The sequence below is a fragment of the Toxorhynchites rutilus genome, chromosome 2 (assembly GCF_029784135.1).
Source record: "Toxorhynchites rutilus septentrionalis strain SRP chromosome 2, ASM2978413v1, whole genome shotgun sequence".
Lineage (NCBI taxonomy): Eukaryota > Metazoa > Arthropoda > Insecta > Diptera > Culicidae > Toxorhynchites > Toxorhynchites rutilus.
The window spans coordinates 99,423,568-99,445,513 of record NC_073745.1 but is presented as its reverse complement, the minus strand read 5'-3'; the positions used below and the strand labels follow the sequence as shown (position 1 = coordinate 99,445,513).

The following is a 21,946-nucleotide window of genomic DNA, read 5'->3' as shown; positions in this document are numbered from 1 at the left end:
ACAATTAATTTACGTTTCAATGCATCGTTTGTAATATATCATAGCGGTGCACAATTAATCGCTCGCTCTGACGTCCAGTTCACTCGTAACATAACTTTATTATTGATGCAGAAGCTTTTAAACCCACATCATATCGTAATATTCCACGATCTGCCCGGCCGGAAGGGACGATGGATGATGATAATGGTGTATGAACAGTTGAAGTCAGTCCACAACTTTTCCGACCGCTCATAAGCAGTCGCACGTGCCCCTTTACCACTATCATTGCGTCTCGCCACCCAACCGTGCTCCAAAAACTACGCAAGTTCTCCTCGCGAGTCTGCAAACATAACCATAATTTCCATTATTCTCGTTGCGCTCAAGCACTGCGGTTGAATAATGAATGTGGAAACGCGAATCGGTGCAATTTCGGCGCACACATACACCCACCCACACACAATTGCGTATTAAACCGGCACTCATCTCCAATGCAACTAGCGACTCGGTTGCTGCTCAGTTCAATGTGAAGGTCTCTAGTGTTCTTTTTTCCGGCAGCTAGATGAATCCTGCCGTGAATTACATTACCAACGGATTGTGTGACCGGAATGCGCACTCGAGTTGCCGGTTGATTCATTGCGCATTCAGCGCTTCTGTGTTACGTTCGATTCATTATCCTTTATTGGTAAATGGGATATGACGCGATCGAACATTGCAGGGTCATTCACACAAATCGTGGAGCGGACTTCAGATGACAATGAATCTCGTATCTTTGATCTCGAATAATTGGTTTTGGTTCAAGACTAAAATCTCAAGCCAGTACTACCATGTGAGCGAGTTGGAGTTCTCCGGTTGATTTTTTGGATGTTACTAGCAGGGCTGATGCATTCCTTCGATTTGAAATATATGTGACGTAGAACTACGTCTTTCAGGAAGAGTGCCAAATCAGAAAGCAGGTCCCGTTTTGACGTGGGACTACGTCTAACCGGAATATATGGGGGGTAAAATGGAAACCTAAATACAGAACATGCATAAAAAAATGAAAGATTTTATTGAAAGATATTTTTTAATAAATCGGAAAGATGTTTGCGTCAATTGATAGAAAATATTTCTGCGCATCTATCACAATTAATAAAATGTTTTTTTTTTGAGATAACGCTTTACATTTTACAGTTATAAAATGTAAAGCGTTATCTAAATGCGTCGCACTTAGAGAACGAATTCGTTAGACTAATATTTTTCATTTGCTAGAAAGCCATCTGGAATCAAAAAAGTGTTCATCCCGCCTGAAAATCAATAATTATCTTTTACGCTGCCCTAAACTCGTAAACGAAGCTCAATTCGCGTTGATGGCATTGACTTTCGTTTACCAGCTAGGGGAGCGTCAAAGATTATGATTGATTTTCAGGATAAAACTGCAGCGGCCGTACTTTTTTTTCTTTGGGTTTGGGTTTTCTTTGGATCGATTAATCGACGTAAATTATTCGTTCGCTTCGATTATTGGCTGCGCAGAATTCGTTCGAATAATATTCGATTTCTGTAGTAAGTATTCTATTAATCGATTAATCGAACGATTATCGGGGATCACTATGTGGGAATCCACTTTGCAAGTATACATGCAAGTAGGGGATATTTTTGTTCCCACCGAGCTGTGTTTCCCTAACACGGACTTTAAAACCAATGCCCCTGAGAGAATCCGCTTTGCAAATATACATGTAAGTAGGGGGTATTTTTGTCCCAGCGAGCTGTGTTTCCCTAACAAGGACTTCAAAATTAATGTGCCTGGGGGATTCCGCTTAGCAAATGTATGCAACATTGCAACTTGTCTTTGTGCAAACCAGCATATTTTTCCCTAAAACGTACTTCTAAACTGAGAAGTCTGGGAAAATTGTCATTTCAGATACTAGAGGTGAATGAACTTTCGTGGTTCGAGAAATACAAACACATGAGATATGCAATAATTTCAGAGGGAAGTGTAAAATGCAATGATCTTTTGACACTTCTTCTGTTCACATATTTCGGTAGTCTCAGACATCATAACAAACGTAGAAAAGGGTTATTAGATTTACTTGTAACGAAGAACATAATCTATTACAATGCGTGAATTGATCTTACATGACAACTGTTCAAACTTTATACTTACAAAGCAAATATGTTGAATTCAATTGAATACGAAAATTGTTTAATTCAATCGATAATTAAATCAATAAAACACAAATGCCTACTAAGACAACGGTAGTTCTACGTCAACATTGCGGTTATATCATAGATATAACCCATCAATTTTTTTTAATGAAACAAAGTTAACGTCAGTAACTATTTTCACTGTGAACGAATTCTCATGATTTGCATATCAATCGAATCGGAAATTTTCTAAGATTTGTTTGATATGCTGTACACTACAATTCGCTAATATCTAAACGGATTAAATTCATGAAAACTGAAGGAACTTCCTTTTCCCATACATTTGTTCTGCCGATTTGTGTGCTAGCCCTGCCCGTATCTCGAATGCTTATAACTAGAACATTTTTTAACAGATCGGAAAGATGTTTGCATCAATTGATAGGGAATATTTCTAAGCGTTTATCACAATTAATAAAAGGTTATTATTCATTAGATGAACAATTGAATTACTGTAAAATATCAAGCCTTATCTAAACGCCCTAACTGCCAAGTTTTGATTGTCCCGATTTACGGTTTCTCCAACACAGACTTCAAAATCAATGTACCTGTGGAAATCCGCTTTGCAAATATACATGCAAGTCGGGGGTATTTATGTTCCCACCGAGCTGTGTTTCCCTAACACGGACTTCAAAATCAATGTGCCTGGGGGAATCCGCTTTGTCAAAACATTCAAGTCGGGGGTATTTGTTGGTGTTGAGTACTTTTGTACTCGCTTGTCGTTGTGCAGATCGGAATATGTTTCCCTTAAAAGTACTTTTAAACTGAGAAGCCTGGGAAAATCGTCATTTCAGATACTAAAGGTACATGAACTTTCGCGGATCGAGAACTACGTAAACATGAGAAGTGCAATAATTTCAGAGGGAAATGTAAAATACAATGATCGTTTGACAATTCTTCCGTTCACATATTTGTAAAAAATGAAAAATGAAACGTTGAAGTAATAAAGGGCGAACACGAAATTATTGCGACACATTCAACAGGGCATAACTTTTTGACCAAAAATCAACCAAATTTTGCACACTTTCTCATTGATGTGTATTGTCTACATGCTGTCAAACTCGAAGTCGTGTTTTTCGATTCAACGAAAATGGACCTGGAATTTCCTGACCTGTCGCACCGGCAGTTGGGAAAAATGTTGAACATTCACCATTCAACCGTCTCCAGAGTGTTGAAGCGGTTGACGTTGGACCACGGCAAAGGAACTGGAAGAAAACCGGGACCGGAGAACAAAAAGACGGAGGAAAAGGTGAAGCGGATGATTAAAGCAAATCCCAACGTCCCAAGCCGTGATTTGGCTAAAAAGATCGGTATGTCGCAGAGCTACGTCCATGATGCAAAGAAGAGAGCTGGACTACATACATACAAGGTACAGAACTTCCCAAACCGCGATGAGCGGCAACAATCGACGGCTAAAACTCGGGCACGAAAGCTCTACGAGAAGATGCTGACAAAATATGGCTTCTGTGTGATGGACGACGAAACGTATATAAAAGTTCCGGGGTTGGAGTTTTTCACCGGCAAGAGCAAGTTCGATGTGGACGACAAATTTAAGAAGAAGAAAATGTCGAAGTTCACCTCCAAATATCTCGTTTGGCAGGCTATCTGCTCTTGCGGACTGAGGAGTGAGCCTTTCGTGACAAAGGGCACAGTAAATGGCGAGATCTACAAATCTGAGTGCATTGAGAAGCGCCTTTTGCCGTTCTTGCAGCAGCACGACGAAGCTCCGCTATTTTGGCCAGATTTTGCATCATTCCACTATTCTAAAAGTGTCCTGGAGTGGTATGAGGCCAATTCTGTCCATTTTGTTCCAAAGAACATGAACTCGCCAAACTGTCCGGAGCTGCGCCCGGTGGAGCAGTACTGGGCAATAATGAAGCGGGAACTTCGGAAGAGCAAGAAGACGGTCAAAGACGAGAAGGATATGTTAAGAAAATGGAAAAAACTGAGAAACTGGTACCGGATGACACTTCATCAAAGACTCCATCAAAGACACAAGACTTTGATGGAGGGCATCAAGCGAAAATGCGTTAAATTTTACACTCAAGGCTCCATCGATTAACTTTTCTTTTGATTTTTGAAGTAAATATATGTATATTTATATGTTGCACTGTGGTCACGCGTATTCTAGAGCTTGCCACTCAGAATGCATTCAAGGCGTGTTATTTGGCATAGAAATCTCAACTAAGTACTAATGAAAATGACGCAAGTAATACTACGTTGAGACGGCGTAGTTCCTCTAGGAACGTTAGTGCCATATAAGAAGAAGAAGAAGATATGTATAAAACTACCCTAAAATTTTGGATTGATTCTAAACATTATAAGAAAATTGGCATGACATTTTCGGTGTCGCAATAATTTCGTGTTCGCCCCTTATTATAGGTTGACAACGCATCGCGAAGGATGCAATAAAACCCCTAAACGTTATTGCGCCCGCTGTATTCACCAGACCTGGCCCTGTCAAATTAATCCCTTTTTTGTTTCAATGAGACATGCACTTACAGAATAGCGATTTCTCCTCTTGTTTTTTGGCTTTAAGAGGCTTTAAACATTGCAGTTCATTCGGCCTCTAACGGCCTCTAACATTACCTATTTATTGACAGAAGGTTTCGTCTTTCAGTAATGATATCAAAACAGATAACAGATCATGTTTGTTCATGAAATAGTTTTAACGTAATAATTATTTTAGCTCTGAACGGATTTCGATGTTTTGCATTTCAATCGAATCGGAAAATCTCTGAAAATTTTCGGTACGTTATTCACCACGGTTCCCCATAACCCATAAATGATTTAAATTAAGGAAAATTGGGAGAATACAGATTTTCCCTTTGTGTTCCCGTGACCGAATATGTACAATATTAAAATATTACTGATAATCAGACGAGCCGACCGATTTACGTCACTCGAAATGCAAATGCTTTTGTTTCAGTGTATTTCCCATCACATAAAAAATCTGAATTGATGACGTTTAACTAACAAAATATCGAGTCAAGTTTTACACAGCACGATCGTCCCGATCCGCACTCTTATCATTATAATGTTTTCATAGATCGTCCTGATCCTCAAATAAGTTTACTTCTATTTTTATACAGCACGGTGGTCCCGTTCCACACTCTCATCATTATCATTTTTTCCATACGGTCGTCCCGAGCCGTACCCGTTTGTGCGGTCGTATCGATCCGCGCTTATCTACTTTTATTCTACAGTTTCATCGTTAAGTCGTCCCGATCCGTACTTATTATAAAAGATTTATCAATTTTTACCTTACTATATTTGAAAAAAAAGTGGAACATATCGGTGTTAATTATATGTTCGTTTTTCTTGCACATCTTCATGCCTCCCATGGTAGGATAGTTCTGCTACTTGTAGTCTTCCTGGGACTACGGCAGATCACTCATGTCTTCATGTAATTTCAATTTGTTCCCCCAAAAGGTTCTACTGCCCTTTTGCACACATACAAACTTCAATGATTTTTCTAATTTCTACTTGGAATATTTCACACACGGTGGAAATCACATCACATGCACTTCGGAAACGTGCAACTTTAGTGTATTAGGTCACACTAAAGTTGCACGTTTCCACGCAAAGCTCCTGAAAATATTTCGGTTCAAGGCGGAATCCTATAATCCCGTTTAGTTCTCGCTCCTGGCAGGATCGCCAAAATGTGTGTCCCTGAGCGTCCGTGGGACAATCGGCCGAAGCCGAACGGTGACTGCCTGCTGGTGAGATGGCGGAAGATGCGCCGAGTGCCAAACCCACCCGATCGCTAAACTGACGATGTCCATGTTACCAGCACTGAGCATGCCACACACCTCTATAGTTCAAAACATCATCAGCATCAATACTAAAACTTTCGACTAAAGAGTAATTTTGGAAATTTCGATGCATTCTAAAATCTATTTTATATTTGTTTTTGACTTTGACTTCTGTGAATTGAATTATATGAATTAAGAGTCGTTAATCTTCCTCAGTTCATTCGCCCCTAGCCTTGAAAAAGACTAATTTGAAAAATCACACTAAACAACTTGGCCTTGAGAAATACCATATGGAAAGCCTTGCTACCTTCCGGTCGCTAGCTGGATGACTGATAATTCGTGAATGTCTTTTTTTGTGATTTTTTTCAATCGATCATTCAATTTTCGTGATTTCAATTGTTGTTTCCGGGTTGAGAGTTGTGTTCTTCGGTGGAAAACTGGAGGCGAAAATTTGTTTCGATGTTATTGCTTCCGCATATTTTCCGCCACCACACAATAGATACTGTTCGGATTCGTTCTGCGTCTTCTGAAATGTTTCGTTTTGTGTTGGAGATGTAATTTTGCTAAGAAAATACTGAAAAACTACTTATATATTCAAAAAGACCAAGAAGGTATTTCAGTTTCAGTGCTCTAGACAGCAAGCAATCAACAGTGCCCCCTATGAAAAAACAGGAAGTGGGTTATATCTATGGTATAACCGCAAGGGTGACGTAGGACTATCGTTGATTTAGAGATCATTTGTTTGAAGTTGAATCTAAATCCATCCTGAATGAATGAATAAATAAATATTTGGGTGACTTCAAAAACGAGAGTGTTACTTTGAAGACTCAAGGTTTTATGCATCCAATATTGGATACAAAAAACCTTGTTCTGAAGAATAATCTTCAGAAGCTTTCCTGTTAACTGCACTTGATTGACAAATCACAAAACCAAATGTATGTGGTCGCAGTATTATATGGATAGAAAACATTAAAATAAACTCACTTGAATGTAATTTTCAATTCCAAGGGGAACTGGCAGATTATTTTTCAGCAACGATCATTTCTTTCCAGGTTTCCTCTCGATAACCAGCAAACGAAAAGAGTTGCGCGCGTGTATATGTGTGTGTGTGGCGGCTGCTTCTATGTCTTCCCGAGGAACCGTATTTCGATGCTGATACTCTCTTGGTCACCTTCTCTTCTCCTTCTGATCGATCGGCTTTTCTGCGCTTCCTCACAGTTAAAACAAACTGATTGCATTTCAGGTCGGGTCAAGCCAGGTAATGAATACCTCGATCCCTCGCCGTTCAGCTCGTTCAGTAACGATGTTGTCTTGTCGATGTCCTCAGGCGTCGTGCACAAATTACGTAACGCAAAAATCCGGATTTTGAACCTCCCCCTCTTTCGTAACGCAATTTCCTATCTCTAATAAACAGAAAGTAACGCAACATCTACCCCCTCCCCCCTTATCGCGTTACGTAATTTGTGCACGACGCCTCACGAAAAATGAATCGGTTTCACCACCACAATATCATTTCAGTATGCTTTTCGTGCGTGATTGAATCGAGAGAAGGTGTGGTTTACGATGGCAATTTGGAAGGCAAACTAGAGGAGAATGAACTCTCTGAGTATGAAAATTTCGGCGACTGAGCAATAATCGATTGAAAATTATATAATTTTCGCGATACGAAACATTTTCCGTTTTTCATGTTATGCATCCAATATTGGATACGAAAATATCCTACTGATGGGAAAGAATAATCTTCAGAAGCTTTCCAGCTAATTACACTTGATTGAAAAATTACGAAATCAAATGTATTTGGTCGCTGTGTTCGCCATATAATTAGAAAACATTAAAATAAACTCTTTCGCATGGATGTATTCTTCAATTCCCAGGGAACTGGCAGATTATTTTTCAGCAACGATTAGATCTTTTCGGAATTTTCTCGATGCTGTATGGCATCCAAACGAAAATTTCTTTTCAGTTTGGCCTGCAACAAACTTTTCTGAACTCTAATCCATCAGATTTGGAGCCCTGAAAAGGGCCGTTGATTATATGCTAAGCTAATATAGCACCCTCTCCTTGGATTCGACGGGCCAGCTGAATGTCCTTGGGCATGATGTGACGCGTTTTACGTGGATAGCACACAAATTTGTATCTTCGAATAAGCCTCCTGCAGCGTCATAACCGCGGAACTTTGGAAGCGCAAGTCGGTTTTGAAGTCCTGAGCAATTCCACGAACCAAAAGCTGCAAAGGTAGCTTGCGGATCAGCAATTCGGCCGACTTCCGATAGCGATGAATTTCACGCAAAGTTCCCGGTCGATAGCGATGTGGCTTCTTCACCTATCCTGCGGCTGGTGCGCTTCGTGTGCCTTACCACTGAAAGACTAACCTGCTATCTGCTTGGTCCCAAACAAACGAGTCGTCACGGTGCGAGAGTAGAGTAAGAAATGAACGAAAGCAAAGGAAGCGTCATTTTATAACCTGTTTTCGAAGCTATCATTAAGCTATTGAAACAATTTTCCGACTCAATAAATAGCAATCATATAACTCTTGGACATTTTATCTTTTGTATGAAATGATTATCACTGTTCCGTTGATCCGAAGCAGAATGAATCACGCTTAAAGAAGGAATGGATTTTTTCTTGGAATTTACTCAGCAAAAATAATGCCCTTTCCCAACACTTAAAAACGACAAACGGTAAACAGTTTCATCAAAGTGATTTCTTCGATATGGGGATATATTCACTACATCATGTCATGTATTTCATATTCTTCATTATGAAATCCATATCCATGGCACCTATCGGTATCGAATTATCATCGACACCGCGATTTTCGCTAAATGCTCCTTTCAGTTCGGCCTGTAAAAAACTTTTATGAACTCTAATCCATCAAATTTGGAGCCCTGAAAAGGGCTGTTGATTATATGCTAAGCTAATATAGCACGCTCTCCTCGGATACGAAGGGCCAGCTGGATGTCCTTGGGCATGATGTGACGCGTTTTGCATGGATAGCACACAAATTTGTATCTTCGAATAAGCCTCCTGCAGCGTTATAACCGCGGAACTTTGGAAGCGCAAGTCGGTTTTGAAGTCCTGAGCAATTCCACGAACCAAATGCTGCAAAGGTAGCTTGCGGATCAGCAATTCGGTCGACTTCTGATAGCGACGAATTTCATGCGAAGTTCCCGGTCAATAGCGATGTGGCTTCTCCACCTATTCTGCTACTGGTGCGCTTATCCGAGCTGCTTTCGTGGTGCCTTACCACCGAAGGACTAACGAGCTGTCTGCTTAGTCCCGATGAAACGAGTCCTCACGGTGCGAGAGTAGAGTAAGAAATGAACGAAAGCAAGGGAAGTGTCATTTTATAAAACATAAAAGAATCGAATGTAAACCCCACCCTCTTTATTGTATAAGCTTACTGTATACTCACGAATATAATAAGGGTGGGATTTAGATTCTATACTTTTATGGTTTATAAAACGACGCTTCCTTTGCTTTCGTTCATTTCTTACTCTACTCTCGCACCGTGAGGACTCGAGCTCGTTAGTCTTTCGCAGACAGCTCGTTAGTCATTCGGTGGTAAGGCACACGAAGCCAGCTCGGATAAGCGCACCAGTAGCAGGATAGGTGGAGAAGCCACATCGCTATCGACCGGGAACTTTGCGTGAAATTCATCGCTATCAGAAGTCGACCGAATTGCTGATCCGCAGCTACCTTTGCAGCATTTGGATCGTGGAATTGCTCAGGACTTTAAAACCGACTTGCGCTTCCAAAGTTCCGCGGCTATGACGCTGCAGGAGGCTTATTCGAAGATACCAATTTGTGTGCTATCCATGCAAAACGCGTCACATCATGCCCAAGGACATCCAGCTGGCCCATCGTATCCGAGGAGAGGGTGCTATATTAGCTTAGCATATAATCAACGGCCCTTTTCAGGGCTCCAAATTTGATGGATTAGAGTACAGAAAAGTTTTTTACAGGCCGAACTGAAAGAAGCATTTAGCGAAAATCGTGGTTTCGATAATAATTTGTTACCGATAGGTGCCATGGATATGGATTTCTTAATGAAGAATATGAAATACATGACATGATGTAGTGAATATATCCGAAGAAATCACTTTGGTGAAACTGCACTATAAAATTATTTGTGTACGAATGCCGCAATCGATAGTCGACTCTAATTTGCGCTGGGTAATTTCCTCGGAGGACTCGATTCCTCCTTTGAACATTAATAATCTCTTTCTGGCAAAACGATGTGGTATGAATCACATTATTTGAATGATAGAATGAAGAAGTTTTCTGCCAATTTCCTTCAACCTCCAAACGTATCTTTCTCCCGTTTGTCGTTTTCGCGTTCGCTAATCCTTTCTCACAACACCCATTTCTCGTTTGAGAAATTGTTGAGTAATCATTGTTTGCCAGTGCGCGTAGAGCGGGAATTCCTAAAGATTCATTGCACCTCTAATAAATTGCCGAAAGACATTCGCATTCTTACGTTCATTACATTCTTACATTGATCGCACTTGATTGAAAAAATCCAAAACGAAATGTATTTGTTCGCAGCATTATATGAGTAGAAAGCAAATAATCGCTCGAAAATGACTTGATTTTCGCGATGTGAAACATTTTCCGTTTTTCATGTTATGCATCCAATATTGGATACGAAAATTTCCACTGATGGGGAAAAAAATATTCAGAAGCTTTCCTGTTAATTGCGATTGATTGAAAAATAACAAAACCAAATGTATTTGGTTGCAGTGTTATATGGATAGAAAACATTAAAATAAACTCTTTCGCATGAATGTATTTTTCAATTCCCAGGGGAACTGGCAGATTATTTTTCAGCAACGATGATAGCAATGAGAATTCCGCGCGTGTATGTGTGTGTGTGTGTGGCGGCTGCTCCGATGTTTCAAGCGGCATCACTCTCCTCCTGATGGATTCCCGTTTGGCCTTAGGTGCACAAACAGGCTCTTGGTGACACCGTTCATCAGCGTTTTCATGATAAACGAAATTAGCTTCACAACAACAGCGACAACATGCTCCAATCGCTGTTCAATCATAACTGAGTGGGTTTACGAGCGGCGCTCGCTTATATACCGATTGGTGATTTCAATAGCCTGTTTTGAAAGCAATTTTAAGACTATTGAAACAAGTTTTTGGATCAAAAAGTAACAAGTATATGACGCGTAGACATTTTATCTTTCAAATGAAGTGTTTATCATACCATTTCGTTCAGTTGTTTAAGAGCTATTAACGCTCAAAATCTCGGTCTCCAGCGTAACGCTATCGTTCTCGAAACTTTGGTTTTACACCCCGGTATAGAAATGAAAGACGTAGTCCTACGTCAAAAAGGTTGAGTAATGCTGATCTAATCTATCCGTGTGCTGCATTTTCGACCATAGAAATTGTGGTCGTTACTTTGAGGTGAAACCAATACAAAATATTAGGAGCCTTAACGATTCAAAGAGGGGTTTTTTTACTATTGGATCTCAGGGTATTCATTTTTATTGTAGAAGCGAATTCGTTTGTAACTATCGTCGATTGAGAACCTTGTCCAGATCAATATGGGTCTTGGATATGCTGCGAGGTAAAACTGACTGCTCTGAACTTCTGAAACAAACTTCATTTCCCATTCCACTACGACACTTCCTTTTGGGTGACCCTTTTTTTTGTGTTCGTGACATGTAAGAGCGCCGATAAAAAAAACAAAAAAGATCTTTAACAATCCGTTTGACTTATGTTTTAAAGTGTTTAACAAAATGGGTGACGAGTTTGATGTTGGTCTGCTCAGAAGGTTATTTAAAAATTGCCATTTGATAAGTGTGAAAAACACATTCGAAAAAAATATAACTAATCAAAATATTCCAATATACTCACCTAGGTACAACGTGAAAACGGTGCATAGTGCCAATTGACTTTCGTTGAGAACCATTTCCCAATCGGAATAATGTAAACACCGCCCGACGAGGACTGCTAACAAACGATGAGGAGGCAACTATTGAAAAAAGCAGCACTTTTCTCTTCACGTTTCCTTTTTTGTCTCCTTCAGCTATTACACCTCCCTCTTCGCTAACTCACAATAAAAACAATTGTAGTAACTAGTCACAACACTTTGGCACTTGATTTTGATTTTTTTTTTTTGTTTCACTTCATTCTACAAGGGGAGAAACGGAAAGGTTCACTAGTTAACAAAAGCACTAACTGACAATTGCACTCGTTGGCGATTGTAAATTGTGAAACAGAAACTGAGAAAACAAAAGCTTTTCATCGTTGAAGTGAAAAAGGAAGTTCCGGTAGGGGGAGAAATCGTTCATTGGTTCACACCGGCAACGCAAACACATCCGTTTTGTTTTCTCCTAGCTCGCCCCCGCTCGAGTGGTGTCATCTTTTTTCGGATCGGTTCAGAGTGAAAATTGTCAAATGCACATTCTGTATATGGCACTGAATAGCTACTGTCAATTCTTGTGCGCAATCCTTCTTCCACCTGTTCACATTAATTGTATTTGTTGCATGTAGATAGACTCTAAATCACGGAATCACGGCGAGGTTTGAAATTGAAGCACAGTTTTCGAAAAAAATATGTATTTCCTCACATTTAGTGTCTCAAAGTAATGAGGGTATTCGAAACAGATAGTGCAGAAATGCCTTTTCACCTTCAACTTTGACGGAACATTGAAGCTTCAAAATCGTTCAATTAGAAGAACGAAAACGAGCAAACAAAAACAGTGGCTCTATCCCTTTGCGAGCCATCCAAGCGGCGACTAATTATGGCCCTCGAGTGGGCGAGCAGCAAATTGTTCGAAAACAGCATAAAAGCCAATGATGTGCGTGTTAAAATCAATTTCGCCATCAGCAGCGAGGGCGACAGTGCCGAAAGTTCTGCACTTTCCGCTCGTCATCCTTCGGTCGGATCGCATTTTGGCATTGGAAAATCCGTCGCGTGTTGAGAGCGTATTTGCGTTGCGTTTCGGGCGGTCCGCATCCCCCCATATGATCGGAAGTCCGGGCCCTGCATGTAATTGGCGGCATATGTTCCGACCGACTGAAACGCTGACTTATTCATCTGAAACTGCTCCATCATGGGTGGGTGGATAGAGCGAGCCATGATTCAGTCGGTCATGGAATGTGTGTTTTCTCTGATGTTTTGATTGCAGTGTTTGGTCTTTCTCGGTGAGCAGATAATTGTTTTATGTACCTTAATATAAAAAAAAACACGAAAAATTGACCAGATCAACGATTTTGTTCCCCAACTCTATCCGATTCTTTTTTTTAGTTTAGTTTAGTTTTTCCTCACGAAATGCTATTTTTCATTTCATTTTTCATTTGAGCATTTCCTGCCAGATTTACTGGAAAAATATGCTTTTGATTTGAATGAAACGCTGCACAAGCATTTAGTTCGGAAAACTGAGTATTAACAGCAGAAGATTCTCTAGAATCTAGCGTAGTTTTTATATATTGGGTGTGCAACTTAATTCGTTTCGTTTTTTGCACATCTAACACATTCATTTGAAGAATAAAATGAAATGTATTGGCCATCGCTATGTTTTTATCATCTTCCTGGTAATTTACGTATTCTGTCGCAAAAGAAGCGTTCATATTTTGAAGCCAAGAATGAATTCAGATAGAATATTTGATACCGTTTTGTCTCATATTCCGAACAGTCTCAAATTCCGAACACTTCATTTGTAAATGTAAATTTACTAACCTTTTATGTTATAAATAATTGAAAAATGAAAACACCAACAATCTTTGAGGTATAAGCTTCATTTTGACATCATTTACATTTACATAATTTATAATATTAGACATTTGCAAAAAAGTGACAGTCAAAACCAATGATAAAATGTTTGTATTAGCAAATTCCGTAAAAAAAACAAGCATCGTTCATTTTTCAGTTTTTGTAGTTGTTTCGACTATGTTGTTTGTTGTTTTCATGTTAAGTGCTAGAGAATGTATGAACCTACAATAAATGGGTGAAAAAATTATATTTTATGCAGAAATCTTCACTGAAATTAGTGTTCGGAATATGAATCAAGTTTCTACGCATGATTCAAATTGCGAACATTTCATTTTTAAATGTCAATTTACTGAACTATGATGTTATAAATAATTTAATATTCAAAACCTCGACATTCTTTAGGTTATAGATTTCATTTTAACATCATTTACAGGTATCGATACAGATACAGCGCCCTTGGTCCCGAAACCATGTAAACGATAAGAAACAAATACAATCAATAATTACAAAAGCAAACTCCATTTTTTTGCAAGCATAACAAAAGACTAACTAATTGACTTTAATTTGATATATCGATCATATGAATCGGTCCAGTAGTTTAAAAGTTATAATTTCTTTTTAAATTGCACTTTTGCTGTTCGGAATTTGAGACAAAAGTGTTCGGAATACCAGTGTCCGGAAGGCCACCACCGCAAGATGGTGCCATATATATTTTTTCACAACCCCATCAATATGGGTGTCAAATGAAAGGGCTTGACTAGTAGAATACAGTTATTTACGAAAAATGCAAATCTAAGATGGCGGCCACTACAAAATGGCGGATTACATATTTTCTTAGAACCCCATCAATATGGGTATCTAATGAAAGGGCTTGAATAGTAGAACAAAGTTATTTATGAAAAATGTAAACCCAAAATGGCCGCTACCACAAGATAGCTCCATATATATTTTCTTAAAACCTCATCAATATGGGTACCAAAAGAAAGTTCTCGACTAGTAAAACATAGCAGATAATGAAAAATCCAATTTCAAGATGGCCGCAGTCTTCAAACAACTAATTACTTTTTGAATGGTTTCATTCAGCTTGATCTGTTTCTATGTATGTTTGAATGTCCCACATTAATAGAAAATTGACTCCGTTCCTGTTGAATGATTGATCTGAAATTTGGAACATACATTTAATTCTACTGTCGTTATAAAACCGCGTATTCCATGATCCAGAAAAATTAAATTTGGCCGCCGCAAAAAATGACTGAATGGCTTGATTTGGAGAATACACTACACTATGAACAACATAAATTCGAAAAGGTTGCCGCCACAAAATGGTCGACTATGTATTTTTTGCAATCCCCTCAATATTGGTATCAAATGAATTGATTTGACTAATAGAATACAGTGCAGGTCGGTTATATACAGACTCGATTATATGTGATTCGATTATGTACAATTCTGGCCTCGATTATATTCAGTTTGGAAAAAAAATATTTTTTTATGACTTATATTGACTTATTTCATGAAGAAATGTAACCTTTCAACGTTAAGGTGATGTTTAAGCGGCTATTACATGTACAGTGGGGTAAAAATCGTGATTTTTGAAGATTTTGCTTGAATTTTCATCAAGAATTGTTTATATCGATATTGCAGCCAAATTAAGAAAGATAGAAGTTGTGGGTCAAAGAACAAATTGTGGTGCGGTTAAAGAACTTCATTTTAATTGATAGAAACAATCTAGTTTAATATAAATTTTTGGGATAAAATTTATAATAACACATTGAAAATTATTAAGTTTTAAGTGTTTCACTTCCAAAATGTTATTAAAACTCACTAATTTAGTTGTTCCACTACTATATCATATACTAAATTTTCTCATCTTTAAAATGAAAGCATCAGAATCGTCTTCCGTAGCGTTCTTTTTAATGTAGAGCCAGTTTGGGGCAACAGAGTCCGAAACAAAAAAAAGTTCTGTAACTCTGTCATTGTTGAAATTCGAACATATGCGTACAACGATTTTTTTCATCAAATATGATCGTCTATCACCTCCTGAGAGAATCTGGATAAATTAATTTTTTTCATGTGAGAAAGGTGTTTTCTGACTTTAAGGGGATGAATCAAAAATCAAATTCATCTTTTATTTTCAAAAAACCAAAAATACATGCAAAAAAAACAAATAAAGAAAAAAAAATGTTTTGACTCGATTATCTGGAGAATTCGATTATCCGGAGTGAAAAAAAAATCAATACTCCGGATAATCGAGTCCGACCTGTATTATACAAATGATATACATGTATTGGGGAGTAGAACATTTTATGTTATTTTTCAGCTCATTTAATGTAATAAATCGGGATGCCAGAACATGTGCTAAAAATTAACTTTGGGTGTACCATTTTGAATTATGAGACACTGTTTAATGGCCATTAAAGCTTGAGTGTTCGGAATATGAGACAGAACGGTACGCCACTTTCACAAAATATTCTTGTGTCAAGAAACTTTTACATCCATTGAAAACACTTAGTCTTCCTGTTTTCGCGTCTTTGTGAGCAAAGTTTCATTGAAATCGGAGCCACTCGATTTGGACGTCATTTGTAACATATTCATATTTCATATTTTTGTAACATATTTTATATATATATAAAATATGGAATATATGAAGAAATGAATGTTCCCTGTTCGAAATATAGTCTTCTCAGTATGAACCAAATGAGAGTGGAAATACTTATCTCATCAAAATAAGTACAGAATCTTTCAGATCGAACGCTCACGCAAAAAAATCAAATAGCTCCTTATATTTTTTTTTGCTCCGTCGATGGTAACACTGCATTCCCCACTTCGGGACGATAATATTCGGCTACTCGTTCAGTCTGATCGGATGGTTTTTAGTGTCAAGATGTACAATTTACAAGAACGTGTATTTTTAGTGAAATCGTTGAAATAAATAAAATAAAATAAGTCGTAATGTAAGAGTTGTGCATGAAGAATTTTGTTCACCGTTTAAGGGGGTAGTACACTATGGAAATATGAAGAAAAATTAAAAAAATATTTCTGGCTAAAAATGTTCTCTGGGATGTCTACTTTACTGTAGTTTTTGTCCCGGGTTTGTCCGATGATCCGTTCCAAAGTTACAAGCCAATTAGTGAACCTAAGTATATGCGTAAGGAGCGCGGATCCAGAATTTAAAACGCGTTTTTCTCGAAACTATGTATTGAAAACTGGTGGGAGTTCGACCTCCGGAACGATCCATCCGATTTTGATGAAATAGTTTTTCCCAGATTCTCCACTGAATTTCCTGTCATCGTACGTAGCATTTTGCTGAATGTTTTTGTCTCGATTTTCGAAGCAAAAACGGAATTTTTTTCAAAAAAATGTCGTCATTCCGTCAAAAATCAATATTTTGAAAAAATCATACGTACAGGTAATATATACAAGATTGCGTAAAAAATCATTGGTTGAAATCGGTCCGCTAGAAAAACTAGTAGAACTCCCATCAGTTTACAAGGTTTTGGCTGCGAGGGTTCAACAAACCGGTTGCGACTTTTCAGGGGACAGTTCAATTGACACCAATTTTTTTTTGTTTGTTAAGTAAGATATACCTAATAAAACTGTGATATCAGATTAATGATAGTAATTTATTTTCTCGTTGAAAAAAATCGCGAAAATCACATACTTTTTATGATGTTCATATTGTCGGCTTAAGGCGTCGTGCACAAATTACATAACGCATGTAGGGGGGGGAAGGAGGTCGAGGTTTTGTTACTTAATGTGAAATAGGTGGATGGGGGGGTAAGCATGCTCGTTACGTAACAAAATTCAATTTTTATTCCTAAATAAATTCAGCGCCCCTATATGCTTGAGCAGTTAGCTTCGATTCTGAGGCCGAATGTGGTGTGTTTCCTGAGTCAAGATGATAAAGCACGTGTTGTAATGGGCTAAACCGCGGTCAATAGACAGGCACCGATTAATGCATCTCAAATATCCTGTTAATCTCACAGATCATTATTTTTCTTGGCTGCTACACATAAGGTTATTCCATCGGTTATCACAGGCGCAGAAAGAAACTAGGGCACTTTGGTCATTCTGAATCAGTTGGATACAGTGATCCAACGTACGTGCAGTTTGTTCAGGAAGGCACTGTTCTTCAAATTCATGAGCACGATTTAAATAAAAGGTGGTGAGCTCCCTGAATTCGAAATTATTCGATATCGAAGATTTATTAACCCAGTAATCATAATTAATGTGGATGGAGGACCAGACGAGAACCCTCGTATTAAAAAGGCCATAGATATATATTTTCATCATTTTAATCAATTGAATCGTGATTCAATATTCTTTGTTACAAGTGGTCCAGAACGCATGGCTTTCAACCGAGTTGAACGTCGGAAGGCTATTATTTCTAGAAGTTAGAGGGATTAATACTTTCGCATGATAATTATGGATCTCACTTGGATGAAAAACTCACAACAATCCGAAACTGGAAACGAAACATTTTGAGTATGCAGCGAAATCGTTAGATGATCTGTGGAACAACCTAGCAATCGATGGATGTCCCGTTCAAGCCTAATATACTAAGCCCGAAGCCTCCCAAATTAAAAAGGTGGAATTTGTAGGATATTTAGTCGAATGTTTTTCCTTGTGACGTGAGAACATCACAGTACTCTTTGCAAGTAGTCAAACGGCAGGAACCGCTGCGTTGAAACAAGGAGTAGTCACTGTTGGTATTTATACAAAGTTGTTTAGTCCCGATGGAAACCAAATATGGCTCAATCTGACCATTCCCGATTATATATGTTATTCTGTCCCGCACACACACATACCCATATACAAGATTAGGCATCTTAATGCGAATACAGCACAGATGAATTAATCTGAACGACAGACAGCATCCAAAATCATACGTGCGTGAATTACAAATTTAGTCAAATATATAGGGGAAGATCAAACCCGTTAAATTGCAAATGCGTTCCGTTGATGTTAAACACATGAGGGAACGCGTTAAATAACTACGAAGCAAACACAGAGGGCTGGTTCAGGACCACCACAACTTTTTTCAATTAACGGTATGCCGTTTACTTCAAGCATCAGGTAAATTCAATCTATAAAACTTGTCTTGAAGAGCAGACCACAAGCAATCGAAATAGTTTAGTATTGTAATGTTTCATCGTCTGACAGAACATTTAACTCATTCTCAGAACTGGTTAAAAATCTATCTTTCCCATTTTTAAGCATTGGAAACACTGAATGTCACCAAAACGCTGGAATAAAGGATACAAGAAAATGGTCATCATACGTTAAAATCCTCAGTTTTATAACACCTTTCATTTGACACTGCTAGAAGTTCGGTAGGTGGCGCCATTTCCGAGACCCAAGAGGAGGTCGGTTCAAGACCATCGGTCGGATTAGGACTATCTCCCCCTATTCTTTAAATTTGAGAACGTATTTTTTAAATTCCTAAGAAAGCGGCCCTTTTGTTGAGCAGTGACAAATCTCGATGCTCGATTGAGTCTCGAACTTCTGAAAACAAACAGTTATTTTTGTGATAATCAACATCAATTAATACCAGCTCCTGTTCCTCTCAGTCAAACACTAGATGGTTTGAAAGTACCAATCCCAACAGATGTAAGCACTGATTTTCATTCTTTGTATGTTAGAAATTCTATGAACTTGTCAAATTTAATTCGAATAAACTTTGATTCCGGCCTGGACTGGCCGCATTTTTAGCGTTACGTAATTTGTGCACGACGCCTAAGCGGACCTTACACGGTCCATATTATTGAAAATATGATGACATTTGAGAGCATAATGACAGCTGAACATGGCCGACGGCACAGAAATCCAGATTTTCTGATTTTTGAGCATCAATTTGCAAGCGGACATTTAATTTTTGTTAGTCTTTTTTGCGATTGCAATTAAAATCTATAAGCTTCTGAAATTGTAGGAATCATAAATGAAAGCTTTTGGTTTGGAAAACTGATACGATACAAATCAAAAAACTGGTATGGTAAGAGAGTGGATGAAAATCAACAACGTCTTAGGAATTTTTTAACGTTGAACTCCATTCTTTGCACTAGCGAGCGGGGTAACCACTTAGTCTAAGTTGTGTGTTTCTACACACTCCGCTATAAAATTCGGAGAATGAGAAGATCTGGGAAAATCACAGGTGAAAAAACATCATGGGTTAATTCAAGCTACGGTAGAATCCCGATTATCCGCGGAATAGTCAGGCAAACTCACCGCGAATGATGAAAATCGTGGATGACAAATGCAAACACGAAAAAATATGTTTCAACATAAAGACTATGTTTTATCAATACAGAAATCATTAAACTATCCATCTATAAGGTTGTGCATACCAGTGGCTAAACAATGTGAATGACATGACTACAACAAAAGATCATGGGCCTACCACTCAGTAACAAGTTCCGGAAAGACCTATTGATTTACTATGGAACTCGCAGTCGCGAATAATCCGCACGGCGAATCACCTACCCTCGGATGATCGAGGCTCATAGTCTTAGTCTTATTTATGGAATAAAAACATTTGCTTGCAGATAATATCACTTGCATATATCTTCACAAACTAAAAAAAAACTGGCATCTCTGAAACTGAAAGGAACAGACTGCATTTGTGTAGCGAATCTTATGATGTGTTTTTGAGAAAGAAAAACGAAAGAATGAAGTGTAAATTATGAATGACAATTAACTTTTCCGAATGAAATTAGTATTCTATGGGAATGCAAATTATTTATTCATCAAGTTGTGCGACAATCCCTTGCAAAAATTGTGTCTGAAATTGGCGTTATATTGTAATAATAAGTTTTATTATGAATATCGGAACATTCAGAAAATAGGTTAAATTAGGGTTAGGACTACGTGCTTCAAGTAATTAAATAATACTATAAAGATATTTTCATTCAAATTTTACCAATTGAAAATTGTCTTTGAGCCTTCTAATCTGAGAGAGAATAGTTTGGATCCCAAACTCGAATGTCGCCACTAGTCATTGCGGATACTTTCGTTGCCTCGGGTTGAGGGCGATATTGACCGTGTAAGGTGGCAAAATATTAATTGAGGTTAGATCGGATGACAAAATCGTAGCTGTCACGATATTGAAAACACTAATTAATTTTGATCGTGCAAGGTGTCCATTAAAACGCATTACCGAAAAAAGGGGTGGTCACATCGAAAATGTCCTAAAATAAGCTTTTTTTCGTTTTTTTAAATTAAAATTCGGTTCACTTTTGTAGAAGTTATAAAAAATTGTTGCGTGAGCGTTTAATCTGGAAGACCCTGTATTTTGTCATTGTCTGATAAAAAAAATTGACCCGGTATCAACAATAGAACAGTAAAACACATTCTCAGTGAATGAAATACATATGCTGATCAAGAAACCTCTCTAAACGGTCGGATCGGAAAATTCGTACAAAGGTTCTCACGAGTTGGCAATTAGTACTTAAATCGCGTACTTACTACGAGAGCTACACTATCCGCAAAGTTTAAATAGTTCAGAGTACTTAAACCTAAAAAAATATAAGCCTTCTGTAGCTCACTGACAATATAGCTTGTCAGAAATATATTAACACGTTGAGTCCCGAATTTTTCTTGCTACGCTCTCCATTTAACTCGCATCAAAAACAGTTGCATAATATCAGTGTCGGTCCCCGTTTCTGAAGATATCAATTGTAAAAAACAGAAAAGAGTTAGATTCGACTAGAAAGTAGTACCGTAAAACATCCGAAAACAAGTAATTTTTTTATATTTCCTTATTTTGTATCTGTCAGTCCCAGTGATCTGATTTTTTCGTTCTTCAACCGTTATTTTTCTAAGCAAATTCAATACTTATACTTTACTGAGAAATTATTTTCCGAAATTCTATACTGACATCGGAAACATTTTTTCTGGCGGAAGACGCGTTATCGCCGTTTTCCAGCGCATAATCACAATCGGATGACTCAACGCTTCCCGCCGATTATCATCTCAGTGTCTCATTATCAACATCATTCAAAAATCAGTCACTGCCATCAACATTTCTTTGGCCGTCGTCGCGAAAAATTCCACCGCAAATGCCAGCAGCATCTCATCTCAACTCGACATTGTCTTTTCACTGCCCAAAACCACAAATCAACATATTTTCAAGTGCAACCGTGCGCTAACCGTGACTTTGTGTGACGTTGGCCTCGGGGGGCCGATTGCAAAACATAAAAGGAGGAACTCGCATATATATATGCTGCACTTTTTATGCAAACGAAATCGACTTTTCAAGTTTATCGCGGCGAGCGTGCTGAATTTCTGATTTGCTATCACACCATCGGATCGA

General features: G+C 38.2%; 2 protein-coding genes across 9 annotated transcripts in view; one reads left to right on the top strand and one right to left on the bottom strand.

The window, feature by feature from the left end:
• Window positions 1–21,946, top strand: part of LOC129764540 (ensconsin) — a 246,086-nt gene that overhangs the window by 140,880 nt on the left and 83,260 nt on the right. The window lies entirely within an intron of this gene.
• LOC129764541 (phospholipase A1) overlaps window positions 1–21,946 on the bottom strand; it is a 101,610-nt gene that overhangs the window by 79,453 nt on the left and 211 nt on the right. For 2 of the 5 annotated variants that reach the window (XM_055763736.1, XM_055763735.1), the window contains exon 2: window positions 11,778–12,054. In XM_055763736.1, the coding sequence (XP_055619711.1) occupies window positions 11,778–11,832 (55 nt within the window). In that variant the 5' untranslated portion in view covers window positions 11,833–12,054. Of the gene's footprint in view, window positions 1–11,777; window positions 12,244–21,511; window positions 21,935–21,946 lie in introns of those variants that run through there. The other 3 variants (XM_055763739.1, XM_055763738.1, XM_055763737.1) reach the window with 3 other exon arrangements.